The sequence below is a fragment of the Mytilus edulis genome, chromosome 5, assembly GCF_963676685.1.
Source record: "Mytilus edulis chromosome 5, xbMytEdul2.2, whole genome shotgun sequence".
NCBI classification, from domain to species: Eukaryota; Metazoa; Mollusca; class Bivalvia; order Mytilida; family Mytilidae; genus Mytilus; species Mytilus edulis.
Genome location: NC_092348.1, coordinates 16,273,773 through 16,299,505, shown reverse-complemented (window position 1 = coordinate 16,299,505; position 25,733 = coordinate 16,273,773). Strand labels below are relative to the sequence as shown.

The 25,733-nt window shown below is 31.7% G+C and overlaps 1 protein-coding gene across 2 annotated transcripts in view; it reads left to right on the top strand.

Moving 5' to 3' along the window:
* The first annotated feature begins 3,702 nt into the window (after positions 1-3,702).
* The window catches only part of LOC139523091 (zinc finger CCHC domain-containing protein 2-like), a 36,625-nt gene continuing 14,594 nt past the window's right edge, over positions 3,703-25,733 (top strand). Inside the window, exons 1-10 of one of the 2 annotated variants that reach the window (XM_071316856.1) lie at positions 3,722-4,329; positions 10,203-10,302; positions 13,034-13,122; positions 14,869-14,940; positions 15,829-15,889; positions 16,165-16,225; positions 20,611-20,756; positions 21,160-21,234; positions 24,682-24,751; positions 25,545-25,704. In XM_071316856.1, coding sequence (XP_071172957.1) covers positions 3,835-4,329; positions 10,203-10,302; positions 13,034-13,122; positions 14,869-14,940; positions 15,829-15,889; positions 16,165-16,225; positions 20,611-20,756; positions 21,160-21,234; positions 24,682-24,751; positions 25,545-25,704 — 1,329 coding nt within the window. In that variant the 5' untranslated portion in view covers positions 3,722-3,834. Of the gene's footprint in view, positions 4,330-10,202; positions 10,303-13,033; positions 13,123-14,868; positions 14,941-15,828; positions 15,890-16,164; positions 16,226-20,610; positions 20,757-21,159; positions 21,235-24,681; positions 24,752-25,544; positions 25,705-25,733 lie in introns of both variants that reach the window. The other variant, XM_071316857.1, reaches the window with a different exon arrangement.

The window sequence follows — 25,733 nt, the reverse complement described above, 5'->3', positions numbered from 1 at the left end:
TTTTTCTAGTATAACTTTAACTTGTTAATTACCTTGTTTAAACAAAAATAAAAACACACATTAAACGAATATTTGATTTTTCCTCCAATGACATGGTCGTTATGATAGTGTAAGCCATAATGCCATTTCTATATTGCGAATCACAGATACAGGAAATGCATATTTTAAAAAGAATGAACCCCATTTTAATACAAATTCTTTTGACCGAAATTATCAGACAAAAAGCATTCAAGTTTCTGAAAAACCTATAAAATAAAAAAAAAACAATAAGAGAATAGACACTGTCCCAGATAAAGAGAGGTTTGAAGGTCCTCAAACATGTTTAACTCTGCTGCATTCTTTATTTGCCTGTCTAAAGTCAGGAGCCTGTAACACAGTGGTTGTCCAGCACTCGTTCATGGAAAATATACGGTGTGGGTTTTGCTCATAGTTTAGGGCCGTATATGGTAACGATCATCTCCTTCCATCACCGATATTTTTAAACTAGCCCATACATTCCTCTGCCTCCGATTTCAATAACAACCACCAGATATTATAGGGTTATGTTATTCATGAATATATAAAGTATGCTAAATTAATCAAAGTGTTCATAAAATTGAAACAGTGAATGTTTCAAAAAGACAATTACCCGACCCAAAGAGCAGAAAACAGCACAAGGCCACAAAGGGCTTCAACATAGCGAGAAAATTCCGCGTCGAGAGGCGGGCTTCAGAGAGACGAAAGATACCAAAGGGACAGTCAAACTCATAAATCTAAAACAAACTGACAACGCCATGGCTAAAAATGAAAAAGACAAACAGAAAAACAATAGTAAACATGACACAACATAGAAAACTAAAGAATAAACAACAAGAACCCCACCAAAAACTAGGGGCTGGCACCTAAACAAAAAATGTGTATAAGTTCATAGAAAAACTCAAAAACATATAAATGAACCGAAATAAAACAAAAATAACACACAAGACTAACAATAGCCAGAAGTTCCCGTTTTGTGGCAGTCGCAAAAATGCGGAGGGGTTAAACAGGTTTAGGGAGATTTCAACCCTCCCGTATACCTCTAGCCAATGCAAATGTAACAACAAACACACAGTTATACGCACAGTAAAACTCATTTAAAAAAAGTCCGAGTCCGATGTTAGAAAAGGTAACAGAAGAAACTAAGCAAAATGATAATGATTACATACATTAACAAAGGACTACTAGCAGTTATAGTGCATTGCCAGCTCCAGATCTAAATAAAACAGATTGAAATATTATGTCTTCATCATATGAAAAATTAGCACAATCCCTCTCTTTAGGGGTTTAGTACCATACCATAATAAGATATATACGAGAAGAACATAACCCGTATCATGGCAACAACTGGTTTCGATGTATTGAAGCGAAGCCCTTATTCAGGTATATGTATATATAGTAAGGACTTAATGTCCATCTTCGCACCATCTTGTTTATATTTCATTTGCCGTCTATGGCGAGACATACAATTGCCCTTATTACAGCGCCCTAGACCATCCAACCTACCAGGCTAAATGTAAAGCTTTTGGTTTTGTGAATATCTTTACTTGTCGACACATGCAAAGTCAATGGTATCCAATTGTCTAGATACGTACACCATTGTAGCCCTTCTTTTTTCAAAATGCCAAATTAAAGATGATATCCATGCAATGAACGGTTTGGCAAAACGTTTTTGTTGAAGTCGAATAATCAGTTCTTTAACGTTTTTATTAAGGTTTCGGTTAATCTCAAATATATTGGTTGATTGATGGATTGGTGTTTAATATAAAAAAAAAGATGTGGTATGATTGCCATTTGCTAATGTGACAACTCTCCGTAAGAGACAAAATGACACAAAAATTTACAACTATATATATAGGTCACCGTACGGCCTTCAACAATGAGCATAACAATAACATAGTCATATATAAAAGGCCCCGAAACGCCGCTTTCAACGCTTTTGTGCTATTTCGTGGCGGTTAGTTTTTATTAGTGAAGGAACACGGATCAGTACCCGGAGAGAACCACAGACACTCGTTAGGAAAACTGACAAGCCTCAGTAGTCAGTTAGATTGAATTCGACTGCACCGGATCCAAATATTGAAGCAAGATTTTTCATTTTCATTAAAGCAAGGAACTGATTATTTATTTTCACAACTATATTTATAATATTGGAAAACATACAATTTTTAAATTATTTGTTTATTATAAATAATACATGTATATATATAGTCAAGTCATTATGTACCATTTAATCCGATAGTTGTATATTCCCAACTGCTTATACATGTATCGGATACACAGTATTAAATTTTGATTGTAACTAGTCTCTATTAAAAGTACTGGCAATAATGTTTTGCCGAGCGGAGCTAAGAGCGAGGCAAATTTTTTTTGAAGAGTTTTGAAACAGCTGAAGGCCCAAGAAGCTATAGAACAAATGATACGAAATCATGCTTTCTGGAATGTTACCCAGACCCTTTCTTAATCTGAAAATGCAATCAAGTTCTGTTTTAATATTTTTTTGACAATATTTTGGTTTCAAAGCAAAATGTACAGATTCAGTTTAAGACTTAAGTTTCTAGCACAACACCAGAAGATCAATATGCATGATAAAGGAAAAAAGTAATTCACATATATACATGTAGTTAAGTCTGTGGCTGCTGTCTTTTTTCAAACTCATGAGTCAAGTTAATAACAAAATCACTAAATTACAAAATGAATGCAACACTAACAGAATACAGAAGGGCAATCAATAAACAAAAGACAAATAAATAAGAAACTGATTGAACCCGAAAAATCAAGGGCTACGTCAGAGGGAGAACAGAAATTGCTTTTTGCAAGGCACTCACAGTGAACACAATTTGATATGGAGACAAGCGTTTGGTTTTAAAACTTCCTACATGAGGCATTTGCTTCAATGTAGTTACGACCCTGTTAAATAAAAGTGAGGTAAGTATTCCTGAAACAATATACCTTAAGTTAAATGAAACCATTTTTTACTATTAAAAGATTTGTGAAATGTTTCCCCTATTTTTATTTTGAAAAAAAGATGAATTTATGAAGAATCTGGTGCCATCTCATACTTTCGATTAGACCAGCTGATCGAGTTATTTATTTTCAATACATTGCAATCCGGTAATTTATTTTCAAACTACCAAAGAACAAACCATTTATTTTTGTGATTATCAAAGCCGATTTATTTATTTTCAAAATCCTCCTGCCCCCCCCCCCCCCCCCCCCCCCCAGAATATCAAATGGTCGTCCCCTAATGACCTCCTAGCTATACTAATTGGATACGTCCCAATCTTTTACCGAAATAATTGAATAAGACTGAAAGTAAAAGTAGCATTTCGTAGAATTATTTAACATTTTATGAAAATGTGAATGAGTTAGAATGTGTGATTAAAAATCTAACATATGCTTATAATTTTCTTATTAAGATATTTAATGTAATTTTATGGAACGATTCACTGTTTAATAACTAATGTAGTGGAAATATTTTAGGAAAACGATTTAGTTAAAAAAAAATCATGCTGTACATCACGAGTTATTCACCTACAATAAAAAAAAATATATATTTTATTTTATTTTTCAAATATTTATGAAATTTTTTGAATAGACTATGTAACCCGAAATGTTTTATTACAGAAAGAGAATTAAATAGATCTTTTTTTAAAATATATGTTATTGAAAAGAATGGATTTATCAAAACTTATTGGCTAACCTCAAGAATACCCGGATGTAGGTCTAATCATGTCAATGGCGAATCTGTCTTCAGACAGATGAATATTTTAACTTTATAGCGATTATCTGGAAAGAAAAATTATTCCACACATCACAATGGTGTGTAAGGAATTAGACGAACTCTGTGCCAAATTCGGAAGCCTTAGTCCCCACCTACGAATAGACTACATTTATGGAATGTTGCGAATGTGTCTGCCTCCGGAGTTGAGGTTTATAGGTTCTGTTGTCGAGGATCTGGCCAAAAAGGATTTTAATCACCTCAGGGAACATGAAAATAAAGCTAACAATCAGACCGAATTGAAGAAATATAGAAATGTCGACGAAAAAACGTTGATAGAAGGGATGGCATTTAATCTATCGCTTTTACATTCAGTGAACACTCCATGTGCAAACATTATTTTTAGCTTGTTGGAGGAAAATTCTAAAAGTGCATTTCACATTTCTAACTCAACAGACAAGAAAACTATTGATATTATTTTATTGGTGCTAACAATGGCAAAGTATCACCCAGCTTTTACTTTTCACCAAAGAACTGTTTTTACAGAGTATTACAAGAAAGTTGAACAACAGTTGCACAACATCTATGCTAAGGTACATAAAAGTCATAATGATTTCAACATGTTTAAGTCATAATTTATAGTTTCACTTCAGCCTCTCACCCTAAGTCCTCTGGTTTACTTTATTTTCATGTGACTCAAATCTTCTGACATTTATACACTTCATCTGCATTAATGTATATAAGGTATGACGTTAACAAGCACATTTGTTATATAATACACCTTATCGCTATTTGTCCACCATTGCTGGAAATCACACAGGTTCCCGTAAAATTTTGACGTCATAAAACAAAATATCTGACGCCACAATGGAAAAGTGATTGTTGTTGACGTCAAAAGTTCAAGCGGCCGGGTCAGCCGGGATTAGCGATAAGGTGTATGAAAAGGGCTATTCACGGTAATAGTTCGGCCATATTGGATAGGGGGCAGATTTGTATAAATCCGGGTCCATTCGCTCTGATTCACATTCACCCAAGTATCTGTTCACCCAGGGTCCATTCGCCCTGATTTTTATTTTTTTCTAATTGTTGTCCAGTCGTATAATTTTAAGTATTTGAATAAAATATGTTAAAGTTTGTTGAAAATATTTATATTGCCACAATCAATTAATCATTTTCCATTTGATTTGCAGAGTAGAATACTGAAATACAATGTATTTATATTTATTGATATTTTGAGGGGGTAGGAGGGGCGGTACCTCGAATGACCGAATAACACTGTTATTATCCAAATAACATGTACACTTGTAATGACCGAAAAACACTTGAATGTATGCAGTAAAACTGAGACTAGCCTCAGAGTATAATAATAAATGAACTTGTAAATCCGTTTCATGATTTACAGTTCGTACATCATTGTTTTTATTAATTTCAAGCTGAATACTTTATCAAAAACAAAACGTTTGTTTTTATTATTTATCCATCAAAAGACAAGTATCACAATAATCAGTGATCTGAATTATTTTGTCATTGAACACTTAATTATCCTAATTATATATATATATATAAACAAGCCATAAACTTTTAAATATTTCCATTTTTCTATAAAGGAGTAGGTTCACTAAGACCCCTTTTTGGCCCCAAAATAGAGCAGTTTTAGAAAATTGTGAAAAAGTAATCTTTAAGCTATATTTTGGAAAGTTAAATGCTTCTGCTACATAAATATCAGCTGTTTTTGACGATAAAATGCACAAATATCGCGTTCTAGCATCATTAAGTCATGCTAAATTACTGAAATCTTAAAAATTTTAGCATTTTGGTAAATTTTTAGACGGTTTCCGTCTAAAATGAAAGTGGCCTCATTCGTGTTCATTCATAATATTGAAATGTAAGTTGTATTTGATGATAATACAAAACATATATAAAGGTTGAGGATGAACACGGATGCGGCCACATTCATTTTTGACAAAAACCATCTAAAAAGTGACGTTTTTTGGCATATTTGATAGATTTTTCATATTTTTTAAGCTTGAATCAGAGCGTTTTTAATGACTAAATCAGTTAAAATCTTTCACATAAACTCATTGAATCAATTGAAATAGACACTTAAGTGTTTAAAAAGTGTCCAAAAACGTTCGTTAGATGAACCTGAAATTTGAGGCCAAAATCGGCCCTTACCGGACCTACTCCTTTCAAGAATATGTACCATAGAAATATCTGAACAAGTTTATTCAACTTCAATGCCCTGAATATTAATATTTTTTTAGTAGGGCGAATAGACTCTATGGGCAAACGAACTCGGGGTGAATGGACCCAGGGCGAACATGTTATTAGGGTGAACGGACCAGATACCGATTTTTATAATGGAGGTAAAAATGGTGTGAAAAATACGGGAAAACATCATTAAAACACAGCAGTTGCTTGGGAACACACATAGAATTTCCCATACTTTCATACTATTTCCACCTCTTTCTAAAAAATCTGCCCCCTATCCAATATGGCCGAAGTAACCCTGAAGAGCCCTATTGGCAAACCCAAAGGACTGTAGGTGTGCAGATCTTCAGAAACACAGTGTATTAGACCTTTCAGGGGAGTATCTAAGATTTTTGTTGGGGGCTCATGGACTCACCCTAGTGAGAGCCCTGCAACAACCCAACCAAATTGCAGATTTCATGTACATTTTACATATATACATGTATCAGAATGCAGAATGGAAAAGGGGAATGTGACAATGACACAAAAACCACCATAAAACCCAACCAAAAAGCAGTGATGTATACATACAAATTTACCAGTTCAGCTAAATGTAAAGTCTGAAACATACAATGATACATGTTCATGTTCAAAGGAACTAAGATTAAAAAACACAATAAAGACGAACAAATGCAGAGTTTTAATATGGGAAGTATTATGGTCATGATGGTATACTGTTGTCTGTACGTCCGTCGTCAACATGTCGAACACTAACACAAAAACGCTTAAACCATTTTTGCATGAAAATTTGGTGAATTGTTGATATCTATTGACGTTCCCTTTTGTTTTTTATGAATTTCAGATTTTATGTCTGAGTTGTGTTTTTTTTTATTCATCTAAAAAAAAGAGGGATTTTCCAGTTTTTGGACAATAACTCAAATATGCTTTCAGCAGTTCTCATGAAACTTTGGTGAATTGTTTATATCTTTTGATGTAATTAAGCTCCCTTTTGACATCAAGAAGTAATTATATAATTGAACTTTATTCTTTGAAAAAGTGACAGGTGTATCATGCGCTCATGACGTAGCTGTTTATTTGTCTTGGTGAAAGTTCCTCCATGGTAGAATTTTCATTCTCGTCAACCAGTATAATCACAGTATATCTACTTTTAGCGCAAGCGCATACATACACAAAATCGACTGTTCCAGATTACTCAAAACTTATATATAATACCAGTTATTCTCAATTTTTGACATCAAAAATCCTGGTTTAAGTAGGCCAAGATTCAGATACAATATACATGTAGTTACATGTATCTCTATTCTACATCAAAATAAACAAATCAGTCCATTTCAATTTATTTTTCATGGGACATGTAAATTTCACAAAAAGAAAATTCCGCAAAATGATGTTATTGTCTTAGCATGGCAACCTAACAAGGTGATGTCACAAGTATGTTTCCATAGATAAAAAATCAAATGTTATTCATGTTGTTAGGGGACGTTTTAAAGCGTCTTGTACACCTCAAAATGCAATAAAATTACATTGGAAGAAAATATATAGATGAAAAATGCGATTAAAAAAAAATGTTATTGAATTATATAATATTACTAACATTATATGTGGGTAAAACGGAACAGCCAACACAGTATGGTGTGTATACTTTTTCCGACATAGTCGGTATAGTTTCGGTTTGTGCCCTTTGAACTTAAGGACGCTTAACTATGGCAACAGAATACGCATGCTCGAAAATCCTTTCGGTGATTGGACAAAATGCTGTCATGGTGGGTGATTTGGTTGTGTTTGAAAAAACGTCTCGTTAATTATATCGTGATGGAAAGCAAGTGAAAAACTATAAATACTTGAACTAGATCTTACAAAGATTTATATTTTTATTAAAATAATTGTTTCTCCAATAGCTCTTTGCATCCGTGACAGCTGTTTATTCGGGACAATTATATAATTTTTAATGTAAACTTTGTTGTACGAACGTACATGACTTTTAGAACGCACCTACGCATGTGAAATTTTAATGGTATCTTTGTGCTTCTGAAGGTTATCAAAATGATAGTTTTAAACATATATATACTCAAATTTAAATACGTCGGATATCTTTTTTAAAGATAGTTCTTGTTTTTGGTATAGGGCTTTCACGGTTAACAAATTTACTGAATCTGACCTATTAGAATGGAATTCATTCATGGCAGCCATAGATTTGTTTTCATTTAAACATGGGTTGGGCATTTACGCTAACACTCAGGGTAAAATATTCGAGTTTTCTACCGCTGCCATGAATTATTTCTTGATCCATGCATGCATACATTTTGTACACAAGTCTACATGTGTCTTTACCAAATATCAAGAATTGTTGAATGGTGGCAACGTGCATGTGTATAGTATTCCATAAAAAAAGGAAAAAGGTAAAAAGGCTTTGAAATCTTGTCTGCTTATCGATTCAAAAATTCTTTCCCACAAGTTGCAGATGCTCAGTGTTTATTCTCTCCAGTAAGATTTTGAAGAAAACTTATGAATATGGGTATTTTAGCATGTTTAGGGGATGATTTGCATATATTCAAATATAAATATCAGCAACATATAATATCAGTAATGATCCTTAATTCATCAAGTTAAAACCAATAGCCAACTAGTGAACTACCAAACCAAACATCCATGCACCACAACATGCACAAAATAATGTTTTTTGATAAATGTAAGATTTTCATTTTCTTTTCCGGGTTTTCCCATGTAAACAATCATGGCACCTTACATTGTAATGTTCTTGAATGACATGAAATTGGGTCTAGGACTGACAAAAACGAGTCTACATTGCAAACAGAATGTTGCTACATGCATTAAACATGATGAAAATGATTAAACATTAGGAAAAAAGTTTAATACATCTTGCAACATTCATAACACTACATGCATTAATAAGAATGATAAGTAATCTATATGAATTACAAATAGTGCATAAAAAGGTACAAAATAATCAAAATGTGTGGTGTAGCATGCAAGAATTACATCATATGATACAACTGAATTTTTTAAAGAGGAGCTCCATTAACCCGGTTTAAAGTAGCCCATTTAAGTTATGTTTGTCTGACATGCTTTTGACATCAAATGTGACATCTGGGAAAAGAATAATAGAAAAATGTAATTTTTGTGACTTTTGCAGTTCCCCCAACAACTGATGCAAAAATACATCATCGAACATTTTGACATACATAATTGCTATAAATATGTATGTACAAATGTCTATGTTGTATTTAATTTATTATACAGGGTTTTTATCTCATTTTATCCTGCTTTGAAAGTGTGTCAGATAAAAAAGCTATTTTAAAATGATTCATTTGTTTCAAATTACAAATGAATTAGGTAAATATTTTTCAAGATAAAAGATTTGTAGGACACTTCGTTCATCTATTCAAATGAAAAAGGAATTATTTTAATCTGGAGTAATTTAGAATTCTGGAAAAATTGATCAGAAATGTATGACGAAAAATAACCCAACTAAATAGGATTAGCCATGCACGAATTGTTACATGTATATGCAAACAAACTGTGTTTTATATAATAAATTGCATGAGGTACAAATGTAGCTGTACATGTAGCTTTTTGCATCCTTCTTGATATTTATGAATTATGAAAAGATTCATTGTACATTGTACGACTATTTGACATGGTCATGTATAAATGCATTGGTGGATATATTTAAAGTACTTTAGGTTTACCTCTAATATAATCATTCTAAATTTAATGAAAGTCTTCACAAGAAAGTATGATATTGGTGTTAAATTGTGAAGAGTACATTGTATTTGTTAATATTATGGGGGTGTTTAACGACTTTAACTACCCATCAGGATCTGCACAGTATGTAGCATTTTTGTTGTTTTGTTGTTATAGAAATACCTCAATCAAAAACTTGCTTTCCTCTTAGTAAATTCATTCTGACAGATAAGTTTCCTTTTTGTACCTATAGATTGATACGGAATCAATAGTAATCATTAAAATAAATGTGTAAATGCCAAATCATATAGATATATGCTTTTTTATTACTACATAAGTAAGTCGCCTACCAAAACCAATAACAACAACAACAATTACTGACAAGTAATTGTATTGAGTTTGTAAATTGTAATACATGTAATAGAATGCATTAAAGTAATATTTTCACTTTAGGTTTTTATATTGCGTTCGTAATTTGAAGCACTTACACAAATGTATTCACTTTAGGTTTTTATTCCTGTTAATTAAAAACCTTTGATTTCTATTGTAGACAAATGACAATGATCGGCATTCACCAAACCCGACAGCCACTCAGTGCTATACATGTTCTGTTGCCAGCAAAGTTCATAGTCCACCTAATCATCAAAAAGGTAGGTACTAACGGCCTAATTTATGTACAAAAAACGGTTATTTTTGGTTTTTAAGAAATGGGTACCCAGCTGTTTTTTTTACACACAAAGTATCAACTGTAGACTAGCATGACTAGTGGTAGGAGATAGAAATTGATAAACAAATAGTGCTTGAAAATAATATCCACATGTGATGGGAAACATATAACTATGACAACATCAAAGAACTAGCTTCATTATAAATGTTGAAACTATTAGGTACATTTGATATTATTGCCATTCTGAATAACTGTGGAATTGAAGTAGAAATTTCCTGTATCTCCTAAAAAAAAAACAAAAAAGGAAAAAAACGATTTTGATTCTGGTGTTTCCTGCACGACCAAGTTTAACCATAATAAATCTATGCTTCAGTGCTCTTGTGGGAGAAATAATTGCATCCTTCCATCAAAATAAAATGTACATGCAATTGTAAGGCTGTCAAGAGCTAATTAAAGATATTTTCTAACACTTCTAAGATTCTGCTTTCAAAAGAATAATGTGAATTGTATTGTGATTGAAATCAAGTGGTGTATATTGCAAAGAATGGTCTATTGTCAATTACTATAAGTACCTCTACTTTAATTTGAGACACTTAGGAAAAATAGATGACTCAATGGTCATGATGGTGGAGTATATCGCTAAAAATAATCAGATGTCCTAGATACAGCAATTGATTGTTTTGCATAATTAGCTGTAAATGATCCATAAATTCATTGAGGTCTGTAAAAAGTTAAGTATTATAAGGAAACAAAATGTTTTCTTCATGTTCTACTGGGCCACTTTTTGTTTTCTTGTTTTTGGACATTATTAGTGAGAGATTTTGTCTGTAAGCTGTTGTTTAATACATAAAGGAAAGTGAGAGCCTTATCATCTTACAGTTAAAGTGTTGCTGTTGATATTTTAGATATATCTTGAGTGAAATCTATATGTTATGACATTATACACAGTTACACACAGAATATTCCCTAAACTTTTCTCCCTATTATCTAATTAAAACCTTCTTGCCAATTCTGTGATTATTTGTTTGTTTATTTGTCTGTCAATGTGTTATAAAATCAACAAATTCACTGTTAGATAGCATGTACAAAAAAGTGTTACAAATGACGTGGGTGTGCAGATGAAGGCCAACAGTTATTACATAACTCCCTATAGCTACCCTGACATTGTACACTAACAGTTTGAGACTTTTCTGATAGTCAATGCTCAGAGTCAATGATATTAGTATTCTAAAGAAACTTTCTTTCATACTCAGATTACATAAAACATGACAAATTTGCATTACTAAAAAAGTAGCATTCAATATAAACTTACAAGTGAATGTATGTCAATACAAACAAATTGAAAATAATGAGCATATTATGATAACATCCTGTACATGTTTATAGGGTAAGAGAAAAGAAACAAGTTCTTTTGATGTAAAAGTCTGCCCTGAAAGCTCTTTTGCCAAACTTTTTACATCAATTGCATATATATTTTTTGGGTACTGAAATTGTTGTCATTAATCATAATCTAAATCTGAGAAATTGAAAATTTGATTCTTCTAACATGTCTAATGCATTTCCACTAGTGACATCTATTGTGCTGACATCTTTTTAACATTTTCATCCTGAAATTCCAAGAATTGCTTTGAAATTGACAATTAAAGATCGAACACAATTAATAAGGATATGGCATGGAATCCTGAACAGTATACGTAGATTCAACATTTCCTTCTCTGTACACCTAACACATTACATTTTCTTTTGGCCTGAAATAGGTTGATTTGGTTTTTGATTTGAATTCTACACAGTCAACAGTTTCTGTACAACCATTCCTTAAATATTACATAATTTTCATTGCTGTAATTTGTTGCATAGGAATGATTTCTAAACGGTTCTAAGATTAAAATCATAAATCAGTTTTGTAAATCTACTTAAAAACAAGAAGATACGCGACTCATTGTAATTGTTATTGCATGTATATGGTGCGTTTTTTAATTGAAATGTATGCAAACCATGCCAACAGTAAAGTAGAAAATCTCAATGCAGCAATTACAAAACCATTGTAAACGTTAAACAGGAAAACAGTTTATTTAAAAGTCAGCACTATGTTATATTTATAACCCAGTCATATGTAAGAAAGATAAGCGTCTTCAAATTTTCTTCATTAAAACAGTTTAAACAAACATGTAATTACATGTACATGATAACAGTACTGAACTATCTTTTAACTGCAGTAGACAATTATGGTGTTTATATTAAAGTTGGATATTCATGTTAGATTGTAAAAGATTTGACTATCCAATAGCTCTAGATCTGTATTGATAAGTCTAAGTAGTATTTGGTTTTGAAGAAGTTGAATATGTTATGATGAATGACTAGCTTGTGAATCTCAATCATATTCATTAACTCAGAAATCCAACTTCAAGAAGACATTTCTTTGAAGATTTTATTTGCAAATGATTTTTTACATTGCCTCATGATATCTGCATAGATGCCATACAGCAGGATGGACAGTGCTAGGGATGTTAAAAAAAATTTTAACGACATATTTCAAAGCATGTCCAGTACTTCTGCTAGGAAAACATTTTCTCATAAAATTAAATATAGTTGATGTTTTTTTTGTCAGGAAAAGGTTCATTATCCAAATGCTCCTAAATAAATAGGTTGTGTTAGAATGAAATAAAAACTTAGGAAATAATTTGATGATTAAATGTCACTTTACTGTTTTGTAGCTTTTATTACAAGCGTAGATGTGATAGATGTATTAAAACAAGAGAAGATACACAGGAGACATGACAGAAAACATGAATTTCGGATACAGGTTTGTGTGTTATTTAAGATACTTAAAAGTATTTCCCTCTTAAAAAATATATATACCCCTGCTCCAATGTGTGTCATGTCTGTCTGTCTGTCTGTCTGTAACACATTTGGTCATCAATCTTATCTTTATGTATAGGGTATCAAGATTCATCTTGGGGCTTCAGTGGTTAAGTGGTTTAAGTAGTTCATCATATCGTATCACTTGATTGCCAACACTGAGGTTGTGAGTTAACATATTGGTTCTGATCTTAATTGACTAGGATTGACAGTCTTCCTGTCAGAGTTCAGTAGTTTTATCTGGGGTTTCTGACTTCCTTCTATAATTTATTATGATTTATTACATCTGATTTAATTAACAAATAAGTACATGCTATATTTCAATGTACAGGCAGTGATAAAATGTTAGATTAATAAATTAAATAATACTTCGAAAGTAATAAAGACCATAGATTTTTTGGGTGGCACAGAATAACATATATTTGAATGTACATGTTGTGTTTTGAAATAAAAGGAAGTTTTATTCATATTGATAGTTAAATTTTGATAAGAGAACTTTTCTTCTGATATATTTATAATAAGATATGATTTAATCAAACAACGAACAAGTATAGTTATTGATTTTTGACACTGTAGAGTTGAGTTCTTTATGTATTTTCATTTTGAAAAGTTGTGTTTATATGACTTTTATTTTAAGAACAAGTTATGATTTATTTAACCCCATGTATGAAATATAGGATAAAATATTCTTAATATGAAACTAAAAAATGTTTCTGTTCTAGTTTACCAAATGAACTAGTTTTGCTTTCACTTCTGGAATGACTATATAGATTTCTTTTCTGGTTTTATAAAAACCCAATCATTGACAGTACATGTTATACCATTGTTGGTCTCCCTGTCTGTCTTTCCCTCCGTGCAAACACTAGGGAATGGTTTAATCATATTTCATAAAACTAGAATAGAATATTTGGTGAAAGCTTGCCTTGCGTGCAAACACTAGGGAATGGTTTAATCATATTTCCTAAAACTTGAATAGAATATTTGGTGAAAGCAAGCTATCTCCTTTTTGATGTTTACGAACTTTGAAAATGAACAAGACAGTCTGTGATATTGGTCATAAAACTTGACTGTGTTCTTGGAGGGGGATATTAGTCATAAAACTTGACTCTGTACTTAGAGGGGGATATTAGTCATAAAACTTGACTCTGTACTTGGAGGGGGATATTGGTCATAAAACTTGACTCTGTACTTGGAGGGGGATATTAGTCATAAAACTTGACTCTGTACTTGGAGGGGGATATTGGTCATAAAACTTGACTCTGTACTTGGAGGGGGATATTAGTAATAAAACTTGACTTTGTACTTGGAGGGGGATATTGGTCATAAAACTTGACTCTGTACTTGGAGGGGGATATTAGTGCTTGAAACTCAAGTGTTTTATAAACTGCAGGGCCTGGTTTATGAACAAAATTGAGTTTAAAATAGAGTTGAAAAGGGAAAAAAGCAACCTTGCCAACTTATATCTTATCTATAATTCAGTTCACAGTTAAAAAAATCCATCTTATATACTGAATGGCAAAGGTATAATTTACAGTTTAAAAAGAACAACATCTTATATACAGAATGACCAAACCATCTTATGTGCTGAATGGATGAAGCATAATTCCCAGTTTACTGAATGACAAAAGATCAACAGTTTTCTGAATTATTCATTAAACATGTAACATATCTAATTTTTATTATTTAACAGGTCTCTTGGTCTAATGGTGAAAAAACAGAAGTCAACAAAACATATCCAGAATTAAGAGAATTTCATCAAAAGGTATGAAACATTAATTTGGACATATCACGTCCAACAGTATGTGTTTCTGTAATAAGGGTCAAACTCATTGTTATGTGCTTACTAAAAGGAATAGCCAATTGGCTGGCAGCTCAATGTTATCAAGATGGGTAAAGTAAAGCATGTTTTTTTTTTTTTCGAAATGATTGATTTTTCTTTGGCTAGACATCAAGGGTTCAAAAATGTTATATTTGCCAGTCTAAGATGACTATCTCAGCATGAAAGAAACGATGCAAATACATCTCAGGCTGAAATAGAAAATAAAACAAAAGAAAAGAACATAGAGACTTAATTTATAGTGTACATGTATCTACATAAGTTCAACTCTATTATTGTCATTAAAGATACATGAAACTTTCTAAGATACTGAGGTGCCATTACAGAACCTGTCTTGTAAAAGTATATTATCTGTAAATAGGAATATTTAAAGTCCAATAGACAATACACGTAAGAGAAAAATCATAAGTTAAGCAACAAGTGCACATAATAAAGAAATCAACGAAAAACCAAGTCACAAAGAAACAGCGGGATAAACCACAGTGCTGTAAATAATCCCTTTTATCTGGTGCTGATCGCTCTAGGAAGGGTATTCCTTTATAAAGGGGATTGGCATTTTCAGGGTTCAAACTGGTTTTCTGTTTTACATTGAAAAAATGAAAAGATTTTTGCAAAGGACTGGATTCAACATGAAAAGTGTGTCACTGCAGGACTAAGAACCCTGTTTCTCATTTATTTTGTGTGGCCAACCAAACGTTTGACTGCATGTAATTTTCTGATTGAATCACATGTTATGTTTAACTTGTTTAGTTCTTTTGAAAAAAATGTTACATGTTATAGAATGTTATATTAAGTCTGGTGTGTATATTACAGGTGTATCAGCAGTTTCCTGATGATGAGAACATTAAACAAGATGGGGTGTCATTTTACTTAGGTTTGTATTCCTATATATATATACAACTCAGTATTGGTCTAAGCTAGTAAATAACACTACAGGGAGATAACTCTGTAAAAAAATCAGCTGAACTTAAAAAAATCCATAATCTTGAATTTTAAGTCTTGCATGACGTCACAAAATCCACATAATCAATGTATCCTCAATAAGAGATTAATCCAAGGTAAACATTTGGAGTATGAAAATAATTAACTATTTTGTTGAGTTAGATGATGATATATACAACTCAGATATTTTTTTGTTTATCTTATCAGGAAGTCCACAGAAAGATGATGGCCAAGATAAAGGACATCAGCAAGTAACTTCATTTGTAAGGTAAGAACTGATTGAAGTCCAAGAAACTTCATTTGTAAAGTGGGTCTCATTTTGGTCTAAGCGTGACACGGGATTGCCGATATTTTGTAAGTGGGACACGTGAAAGTTCAATTATTGTGTCGTGAAAACGGGAAATGAGGTCTAGCAGGACCCGGTAAATCACAAAAAAATGAGAATTGCTTACGTACATAGTGTAAGCGGGATACGGGAATCTGACAAAACAGTAAGCGGGATCTGTGATCGGAACCCCCCAATGAGACCCCCTGTAAAGATGAAGGTTGGTGGTTCTCTGCAGGCACTCTGGATAACAACAAAAACAGACAGCCAAAAAAAATTTCAATAGTGTTAATAGTGGTGTTGAAAACCAATAAATAAATCAATCAATCAATCATTTGTAAGGTGAGAATTGATTGATGCATTGAAGGTCACCAGTGTCATGACTCCTATTGACATGAATATTCAGCTGTGCATATAAAAAAGGGAACCTGGTATGATTGCCTAACTGTTACGGACAACTATCCATCAACAGTGGAAAGATGTGGATGTAAACAATTACATGGCACTGTAAAGCCTTCAACATTTAGCAAATCCGTTTCTTACAGTAGGCAACTGAAAATAGAACCTTATTACTGATAACTTTTATTATTACTTAAAGGACACCTAGCCCTTTTTTAATACGCTTGCAAGAGATACACAAGTAGATATTTTTATTATTTTAAGCAAAACATAGATTTCCTTGTAAATAATTGTGTACAATTTCAAATTTGTTAAGATTCATTTTGAAGGATTACCTGTTAAGGTTATTATGCTGCCTTTGTATCAGATTATCCCTGTTATTCCCTATTAAGATTTATGTTATTTGAACATGGACAAACTTTATGGATATCTGTATATTTAACAGGAGTTCAGTTCATGCAGTTAGTTTTAAAAATCATCGGCTACAGACAATATTTATGGCCCTGCTGTAGCAGAGGGAGCATTAAGTTTTACCCTTGTCTGTCTGTCTTCAGCTTCAGCTAAATGTAATGAAACTTATACACGATGCTTATTACCACAAAACACAGATAGAGTGAATTTTGGTGGCTTCACTTTTACAGTTCAAGAGTTATGCCCCTTTACAAAAGAAAAAAATGTTCAACCAAATGTTATGAAACTTATACACAATCTTATAAACACAAAACACAGATCAATTTTGGTGGTGTCATTTTTACCGTTCATGGGTTATGCCCTTTTACAAAAGAAAAAATTGCTGAATTTTTCGTTTCGTTCCCTAATTTAATAAGTTTGTTTTAAATGTATGTACAATGCTTATTATTGGTTGTATATCTTTGACAGTTCTTGAGTAATATTCCTTTATAATGTTAGATGCTAGCAAAATATTTGTTGATAAAAGACTTTTATTTCAATAAGTTGAAAAACAAACATGGATCTTCTCATGTGGCCTAAAAGAAATTTATACGTCTTCTAAATGAACTTTATAATAAGTTGATTCATATGTTGGCAGAGATTTTATCATATAGTTGGATTTACATGGGTGAAAAATGCATTTCAAAAATACTTTTCTGCAGAAAATTATATATTGCATAATTGAAATTGGTAGCTTTGAACAAAAATATTTAATAAACATTATGTAACAGTTGCTTATTTTCTTATTTGAAAATATCAATGAATATTATGTAATACCAATAGGCAATTTCATATAGTTCATTTAAATGTTTGAATAAAGAAAAATCATTCAAAAACGGAAATGAAAATAAATGAAATTTCTATCTTTGTGAAATAGCAGATCTTTTGACTCTGAAAGAAAATCCCAAAACCTGAAGTATGTAATAAAAGAGAACAGATTAATATTGAAACCTTTATACTTTATTGAACCTGAAAAAGGTGTTATACTGATAGCTGGTATTAAAATTAGACACTGAAGGTGGTTTTGAAATATTTTTAGATTTGTTCTGGTTGAAAGTTAATACATTGGTCTTGGAAAAATTAAAGAAAATGTCAGTTTGCTGCTACTTTTTATACGACCGCAAATTTTGAAAAAATTTTCGTCGTATATTGCTATCACGTTGGCGTCGGCGTCGTCGTCGTCGTCGTCGTCCGGCGTCCGAATACTTTTAGTTTTCGCACTCTAACTTTAGTAAAAGTGAATGGAAATCTATGAAATTTTAACACAAGGTTTATGACCACAAAAGGAAGGTTGGTATTGATTTTGGGAGTTTTGGTCCCAACATTTTAGGAATTAGGGGCCAAAAAGGGCCCAAATAAGCATTTTCTTGGTTTTCGCACTATAACTTTAGTTTAAGTTAATAGAAATCTATGAAATTTTGACACAAGGTTTATGACCACAAAAGAACGGTTGGGATTGATTTTGGGAGTTTTGGTCTCAACAGTTTAGGAATTAGGGGCCAAAAAAGGGCCCAAATAAGCATTATTCTTGGTTTTCGCACAATAACATTAGTTTAAGTAAATAGAAATCAATGAAATTTAAACACAATGTTAATGACTACAAAAGGAAGGTTGGTATTGATTTTGGGAGTTTAGGTCCCAACAGTTTAGGAATTAGGGGCCAAAAAGGGACCCAAATAAGCATTTTTCTTGGTTTTCGCACCATAACGTTAGTATAAGTAAATAGAAATCTATGAAATTTAAACACAAGGTTTATGACCATAAAAGAAAGGTTGGGTTTGATTTTGGGAGTTTTGGTCCCAACATAATAAGGGGCCCAAAGGGTCCAAAATTAAACTTTTGTTTGATTTCATCAAAATTGAATAATTGGGGTTCTTTGATATGCTGAATCTAACTGTCATGACTGTGTATGTAGATTCTTAACTTTTGGTCCCGTTTTCAAATTGGTCTACATTAAGGTCCAAAGGGTCCAAAATTAAACTTAGTTTGATTTTGACAAAAAATGAATCAGTTAGGTTCTTTGATATGCTGAATCTAAAAATGTACTTAGATTCTTGATTATTGGCCCAGTTTTCAAGTTGGTCCAAATCGGGGTCCAAAATTAAACTTTGTTTGATTTCATCAAAAATTGAATAAATGGGGTTCTTTGATATACCAAATCTAACTGTGTATGTAGATTCTTCATTTTTGGTCCTGTTTTCAAATTGTTCTACACTAAAGTCCAAAGGGTCCAAAATTAAACTTAGTCTGATTTTAACAAAAATTGAAATCTTGAAGTTCTTTGATATGCTGAATTCAAAAATGTACTTAGATTTTTTATTATGGGCCCAGTTTTCAAGTTGGTCCAAATCAGGATCTAAAATTATTATATTAAGTATTGTGCAATAGCAAGTCTTTTCAATTGCACAGTATTGCGCAATGGCAAGAAATATCTAATTGCACAATATTGTGAAATATCAAAAAAAAATTTAATTAGAGTTATCTTTCTTTGTCCAGAATAGTAAGCAAGAAATATCTAATTGCAAAATATTGTGCAATAGCAAGATTTTTTTTTAATTGGAGTTATCTTTCTTTGTCCAGAATCAACTTAAATCTTTGTTATATACAATATACAATGTATATTCACTTTTTACTACCAACTGATAAATTAAAATAATCTTTACCATTCAGTGATAACAAGCAGTTTTTTTACATCTTAATATTTTATGATGTATTTAAATGAGTAGTTATTGTTGCAAACTCCATTAGAAATTTTAATTGAGATTAGTTTTGGAATAAGGGAAAGGGGGATGTGATTAAAAAAATTGGGTTCAATTTTTCTCATTTGAAATTTCATAAATAAAAAAGAAAATTTCTTCAAACATTTTTTTGAGAGGATTAATATTCAACAGCATAGTGAATTGCTCTAAGAGGAACAAAAATTTTAAGTTCATTAGAACACATTCATTCTGTGTCAGAAACCTATGCTGTGTCAACTATTTAATCACAATCCAAATTTAGAGCTGAATCCAGCTTGAATGTTGTGTCCATACTTGCCCTAACCGTTCAGGGTTCAACCTCTGCGGTCGTATAAAGCTACGCCCTGCGGAGCATCTGGTTCTGTCTTAATCATAGTTATAAATCTATGTCTTGTTTGAGAGATTGAGTAATGAGTATGTTGGTATCTTATTTAAACATCAGTTGGTTTGAACTTTATTTGAACTTGTAAATGATTTAAACCGGTTTTACAAAGAAAGTAGTCTTCATTTGTTTTGTTAGAATTGCAGAAGGAGACTGCTTTCGTGCAGGTAACTGCAGAGAACATGTTAACTTATCATTTTACAAGGTGAATATTGTCAGCAGTCTTATTGTGCAAATACAACAGACAAACTTTGTTATCGTTGTTATCCTAATGCTAGCAAGTTAACACTGTAAAAAGGCTGATATTCACTTGTACACATTATATTGAAATTTTATTTGACATATTTATTCTTTTGTAGTTATTTGTCCAACTTACCAAAACATGTCAGGGAATCGGACCATTTCATACAGTTCTTTAAGGGAGACAACTTTCAGAATAACCCACCACTACCTGAACAATCAGCTTTACCTGACATTCCACCTGCTAATGAGGGTAGTACAGAAGGTAAATAAAGCAATTAGAATGTTCATCAATCTAATAAGAGTGCTGTTTCATACATCAGGATAGTCAAATTTGCATCTGAAAGATGCATTATAGCCATTGTATATTTTGTTGATTATCATTTTGCACTACTGTTTAGTAAAAAAAAAAAGAGGACTGAACAAAAATTATCTCTTTTTTTTCTTTTCTGTCTTATTTCTCTACACTTATGTTAGTTTTATTTCTGGCTGTTTAATTTTCTAACAAAAAGAACCTATTTAATGATTGTTTATCATTGATTTAAACATTTATTTCTTTTAAAAAAATACAAAGAATGTTATTACTGTTATTTGAAAGTACACATTAGGACATAGTGACATGATTAATGATCACAATATAAATTAATGTTGTGCCCAATCTTGTTTAGATATGGAATCAATGTGTACCACACCTTACACACCAACGCAGTCTTTCACTGTATACAACTCTAATTTTCCTCAAGGTAGGAAGATTTTACATTACTGTGGTGTGTGTCACTGCTTGACATTGTACAGCTTGTGTGTTTACCACATGCCTACAAGTGTATAGTTTTTATTCTCTTTCTAGGATTGTATATGCCATCTGAAAATTGTTTTCACAAATATTAATTGATATAGTATATGCTATCTTAGATCAGTATACTAATCACAATTCTTTAAATTGTTAAAGGAGTATCAGTGCATCATACTCTTAAGTTTAACAGATTGAGTGTTTTAGAACAAAAAGATAATGTAGGTTAACTTTGTTTTCTGACCTTTGTGTATTAAACTGCATTTATTTATAAACTGGTAAAATAAGTTTTCAACCACTTTTTCTAATTAAAAGACAAAAAAATTTTAAATATTTTTTCTTCATTTTTCATTTTCTTGCTGATAGAAAATGATAGATGGAGTTATTTTTTTTGCAGTTGACATTTAAATACAGTCTGGGATTAAACTTTTTTAACATGATAGATTTTCAAACCATAATTAAACTTGGACAGAAGTTTATCTTAAAGTTAAAGACACACATCTAAAGGAAAAAAATATTGTGTAAACTTTTTACGGTCATCATTACATTTGTACGCTGACAGCAGGCCAGACACAAGGTTCAGTAGAACCCTTTAAAAAATATATTTAAAAGGCACTCTTTAGTTCAGAGCAATAAAAAAAGTCAATGATTTAAAAGACTATAATTGCATTTATCCTCAGCATATTTATCAACATATTTGGGTTAGAAACCCATCACATTTGTTCCTTTTGCCACCTCGATATATAGATAGCATTCGACATGCTCTCAGTTTTATAATTATTAGTTCCAGGAAATTCTGTATTTTTGTTATTTTCCTTTTTGTCACACTCACACCTTTGGTAGAATAGATTCTGTTACATTATCTATATCTATATACATTATATATACAAAAATATAAACTTAAAAATAGCTATTTATATCCTAATAGGTAGTCATCAGTAGTATGAATTGAGTGATCTCTATACATTATCCTAATATGAACTGACATATGTTAGTTTAGAAGTGTGTTGTTAGATTGTAGAACTTTACCAGAATGAATATATATTGTCATGTTGCTATTTGCCTTACTGTTGGAGCTGGAAAACAGGCTGCATGATCTATCAGGGGACAGTTTCATCATAGTTAACTATTTACATATGTTTAACATAATTTTGCTTTGATTTAATTTTTTTCTGGTTTGAGGCAAAATCATATGTTTACTTTTATCATTGAAGTCCAGCATGAAGATGAAGAACAGCTATAACATCACTGTTCATTTAATTAATTTTATTAATTGCTTATTAGGATTTTTCTTATGCAAATCTGCTACATATCTTCTCTAGATAAACAATAACCATGATGACAGCTTTTCCATTAAAAGATCGCTGAGATTAAAATGACATTTTTAATTCAAAATTACAAGATTAAAGGATTGATGTTGACTGTGTTTATATTTTCATTTTAAACATGTACACGTATGTGCGCTTGATAAAATATTTGCTGGTTCCTTTGATAGAATTATTAAAAGATGTAAACCAGTCATCTGTTATTTTGTGACTTCCTGGATTTAACACACCTGTTTTCTCAACAATTATTTGCTGCATGATATTTTTTAACATTCCATGTATTATTTTTTATATGACCGCAAAAATCGAAAAAAAATTGGTCGTATATTGGTATCACGGTGGCGTCGTCTGAAGACATTTAGTTTTCGCACTCTAACTTTAGTAAAAGTAAATAGAAATCTATAAAATTTAAACACAAGGTTTATGACCACAAAAGGAAGGTTGGGATTGATTTTGGGTGTTATGGTTCAAACAGTTTAGGAATTAGGGGCCACAAACAGGTCCCAAATAAGCATTTTTCTTGTTTTTTGCAGAATAACTTTAGTATAAGTTAATAAAAATCTTTGAAATTTTAACATAAGGTTTATGACCACAAAAGGAAGGCTTGGATTGATTTTTGGAGTTTTGGTCCCAACGAATTAGGGGCCAAAAGGGTCCAAAATTAAACTCTGTTTGAATTCATCAAAAAATGAATTATTGGGGTTCTTTGATATGCCAAATCTAACCGTGTATTCAGATTCTTAATTTTTGGTCCTGTTTTGAAATTTCGATTTAAGGTCCAAAGGGTCCAAAATTAAACTTAGCTTGATTATAACAAAAATTGAATTCTTGGGGTACTTTGATATGCTGAATCTAAACATGGACTTAGATTTTTGATTATGGGCCCAGTTTTCAAGTTGGTCCAAATCAGGGTAAAAAATAATAGTATTTAGTATTGTGCAATAACAAGAAATTTTCAGTTGCAAAGTATTCCGCAATAGCAAGAAATCTTCAATTGCACAGTATTGTGCAATAGCAAGAAATATCTAATTGCACAATATTGTGCAATAGCAAGAAATTTGCAATTGCACAGTTTTGCGCAATAGCAAGAAATATTCAATTGCACAGTATTGTCCCATTTTCAAATTGGTCTATATTAACATGATTAAGGTCCAAAGGGTCATAAATTCAGAGTTCGCGAAAAGTGTCAGTCCTCAGGATTTTACCACCAAAATTTTGCATAGGACTGACACAATTTTAGTATTTTTCAATAGAATTAATAGTGAGGACCAGTAGATTTTCTTCAAGGACCACCAGGGGAAAAAAAGATTTCGTGAACTCTGTAAATTAAACTTTGTTTGATTTCATCAAAAATTGAATATATGGGGTTCTTCAATATGCTGAACCTAACCATGTATTTAGAATTTTAATATTTGGGCCCGGTTATCAAATTGGTCTCAAGGGTCTAAAATTGAACATTATTTGATTTCATCAAAAATTGAATTCTTGGGGTTCTATGATATGCTGAATCTAACCATGTATTTAGATTTTGGATATTGGACCATAATCGGTAAATGTCCAATTTAAATTTTTTTAAGTTTTTAAGTTTAAGTTCTTAGACCACATTTATTCTGTGTCAGAAACTTATGTTGTGTCAACTATTTAATCACAATCCAAATTCAGAGCTGTATCAAGCTTAAATGTTGTGTCCATACTTGCCCCAACTGTTCAGGGTTTCGACCTCTGCGGTTGTATAAAGCTGCACCCTGGGGAGCATCTGGTTATATTGTTCTGTTTTAACTAAACACTTTTGCAGACATCTTTCAGTGCTATACTTAATGTTTTTTTTTCATTAATTGATATTCATGGAGATACCATTTTGTGTGACATATGATTTTTGTCTATGCAAAATATCCTAAAGTAAGCATTGGCTAGCTGTGACACAGAAATTCAAATTTATTATACTAGATATGGATTAGATTCCACAATTACCAGATTTGAAATTGTAATAAGACACATTTTTATATATCAATACCTATTATATTATTATTTAAATGGAAAAAATATTACATGATGATTATCTTTTCTCTTTTCAGGAGATTCAGTGAATTGTATACCATCACCAATGACAGTACAACATGTACCTTATTATGGACCTATGTTTAGGTAGGTTACAACTCAGACCATTACTTCCCTCACTTATGGTTGGTTCAAGTTTGTGTATCGGCAGAAAGTGTTAAAGAAAAAATAGCTGCACTTTTGGAAGGAGAATTCCAAGCTAGGGCGAGGGCTATTTTGATATTGTTAAATTCGTCCACTATCTTTTTGATCAGTTTTCTGTAAACCAACTAATTTTCGTGAAAACTACAAAAATAATGCAAAAATAAATGGTTGTGAATATGTCATTGTATGTAATACTTGGATCTTTCCTTTACTAAGTTTATCAACCAAATTTGAAAATGATGAAATTAAATTGCTGCAAGGGTTAAACATGAATAAAAGTATCCACAACAATAATTTGGTTTACAATTTTTAGTAAACATTATTCAAAGTTAAAAAGTTAAATCAAATTGTAACATATTTATTATACCCCTCACCATAATAAATAAGCATATTGGTGTTTGAAGCCAGGAAAATTATAAACAGACTTTGCAGAGACCAATTTAAAGTTATTTTACTTATTGTGCTTTGATATTATTAAAATAAGAAGATGTGATATGATTGCCAATGACACAACTTTCTCTGTGCATGTTATAGTATATGGATATTATAAAAAAGGCCTTTAAATACTTAATTTCAACTGAATTAAGATAATAAGTGATATGACCTGACATTTTCGTCCTCCATTCAGGTCAAGACCTGCATTTTCGCTTTCAGTCATTGACAGGCATTAGAAGGATGCAAAATGAAAAAAAAAGAAACCCATGTTAGTTTTGATTTTTTTGAATTATAATTTTAGGCCTCCCTATCAATCTCCAGCGTCCTCTGGTCATGCTTCACCAAACAACAGTCGTGCCAACTCTCCTGGAGATACTGGCATGGATCAGATTACTGCTCTGGTCAATAAACTACAACTACAGAAATATAGAAGTGGTCTAGACAAGTTCACTATAGAACAGGTTAGTCAGACTATTGATAGGGTCTAGAC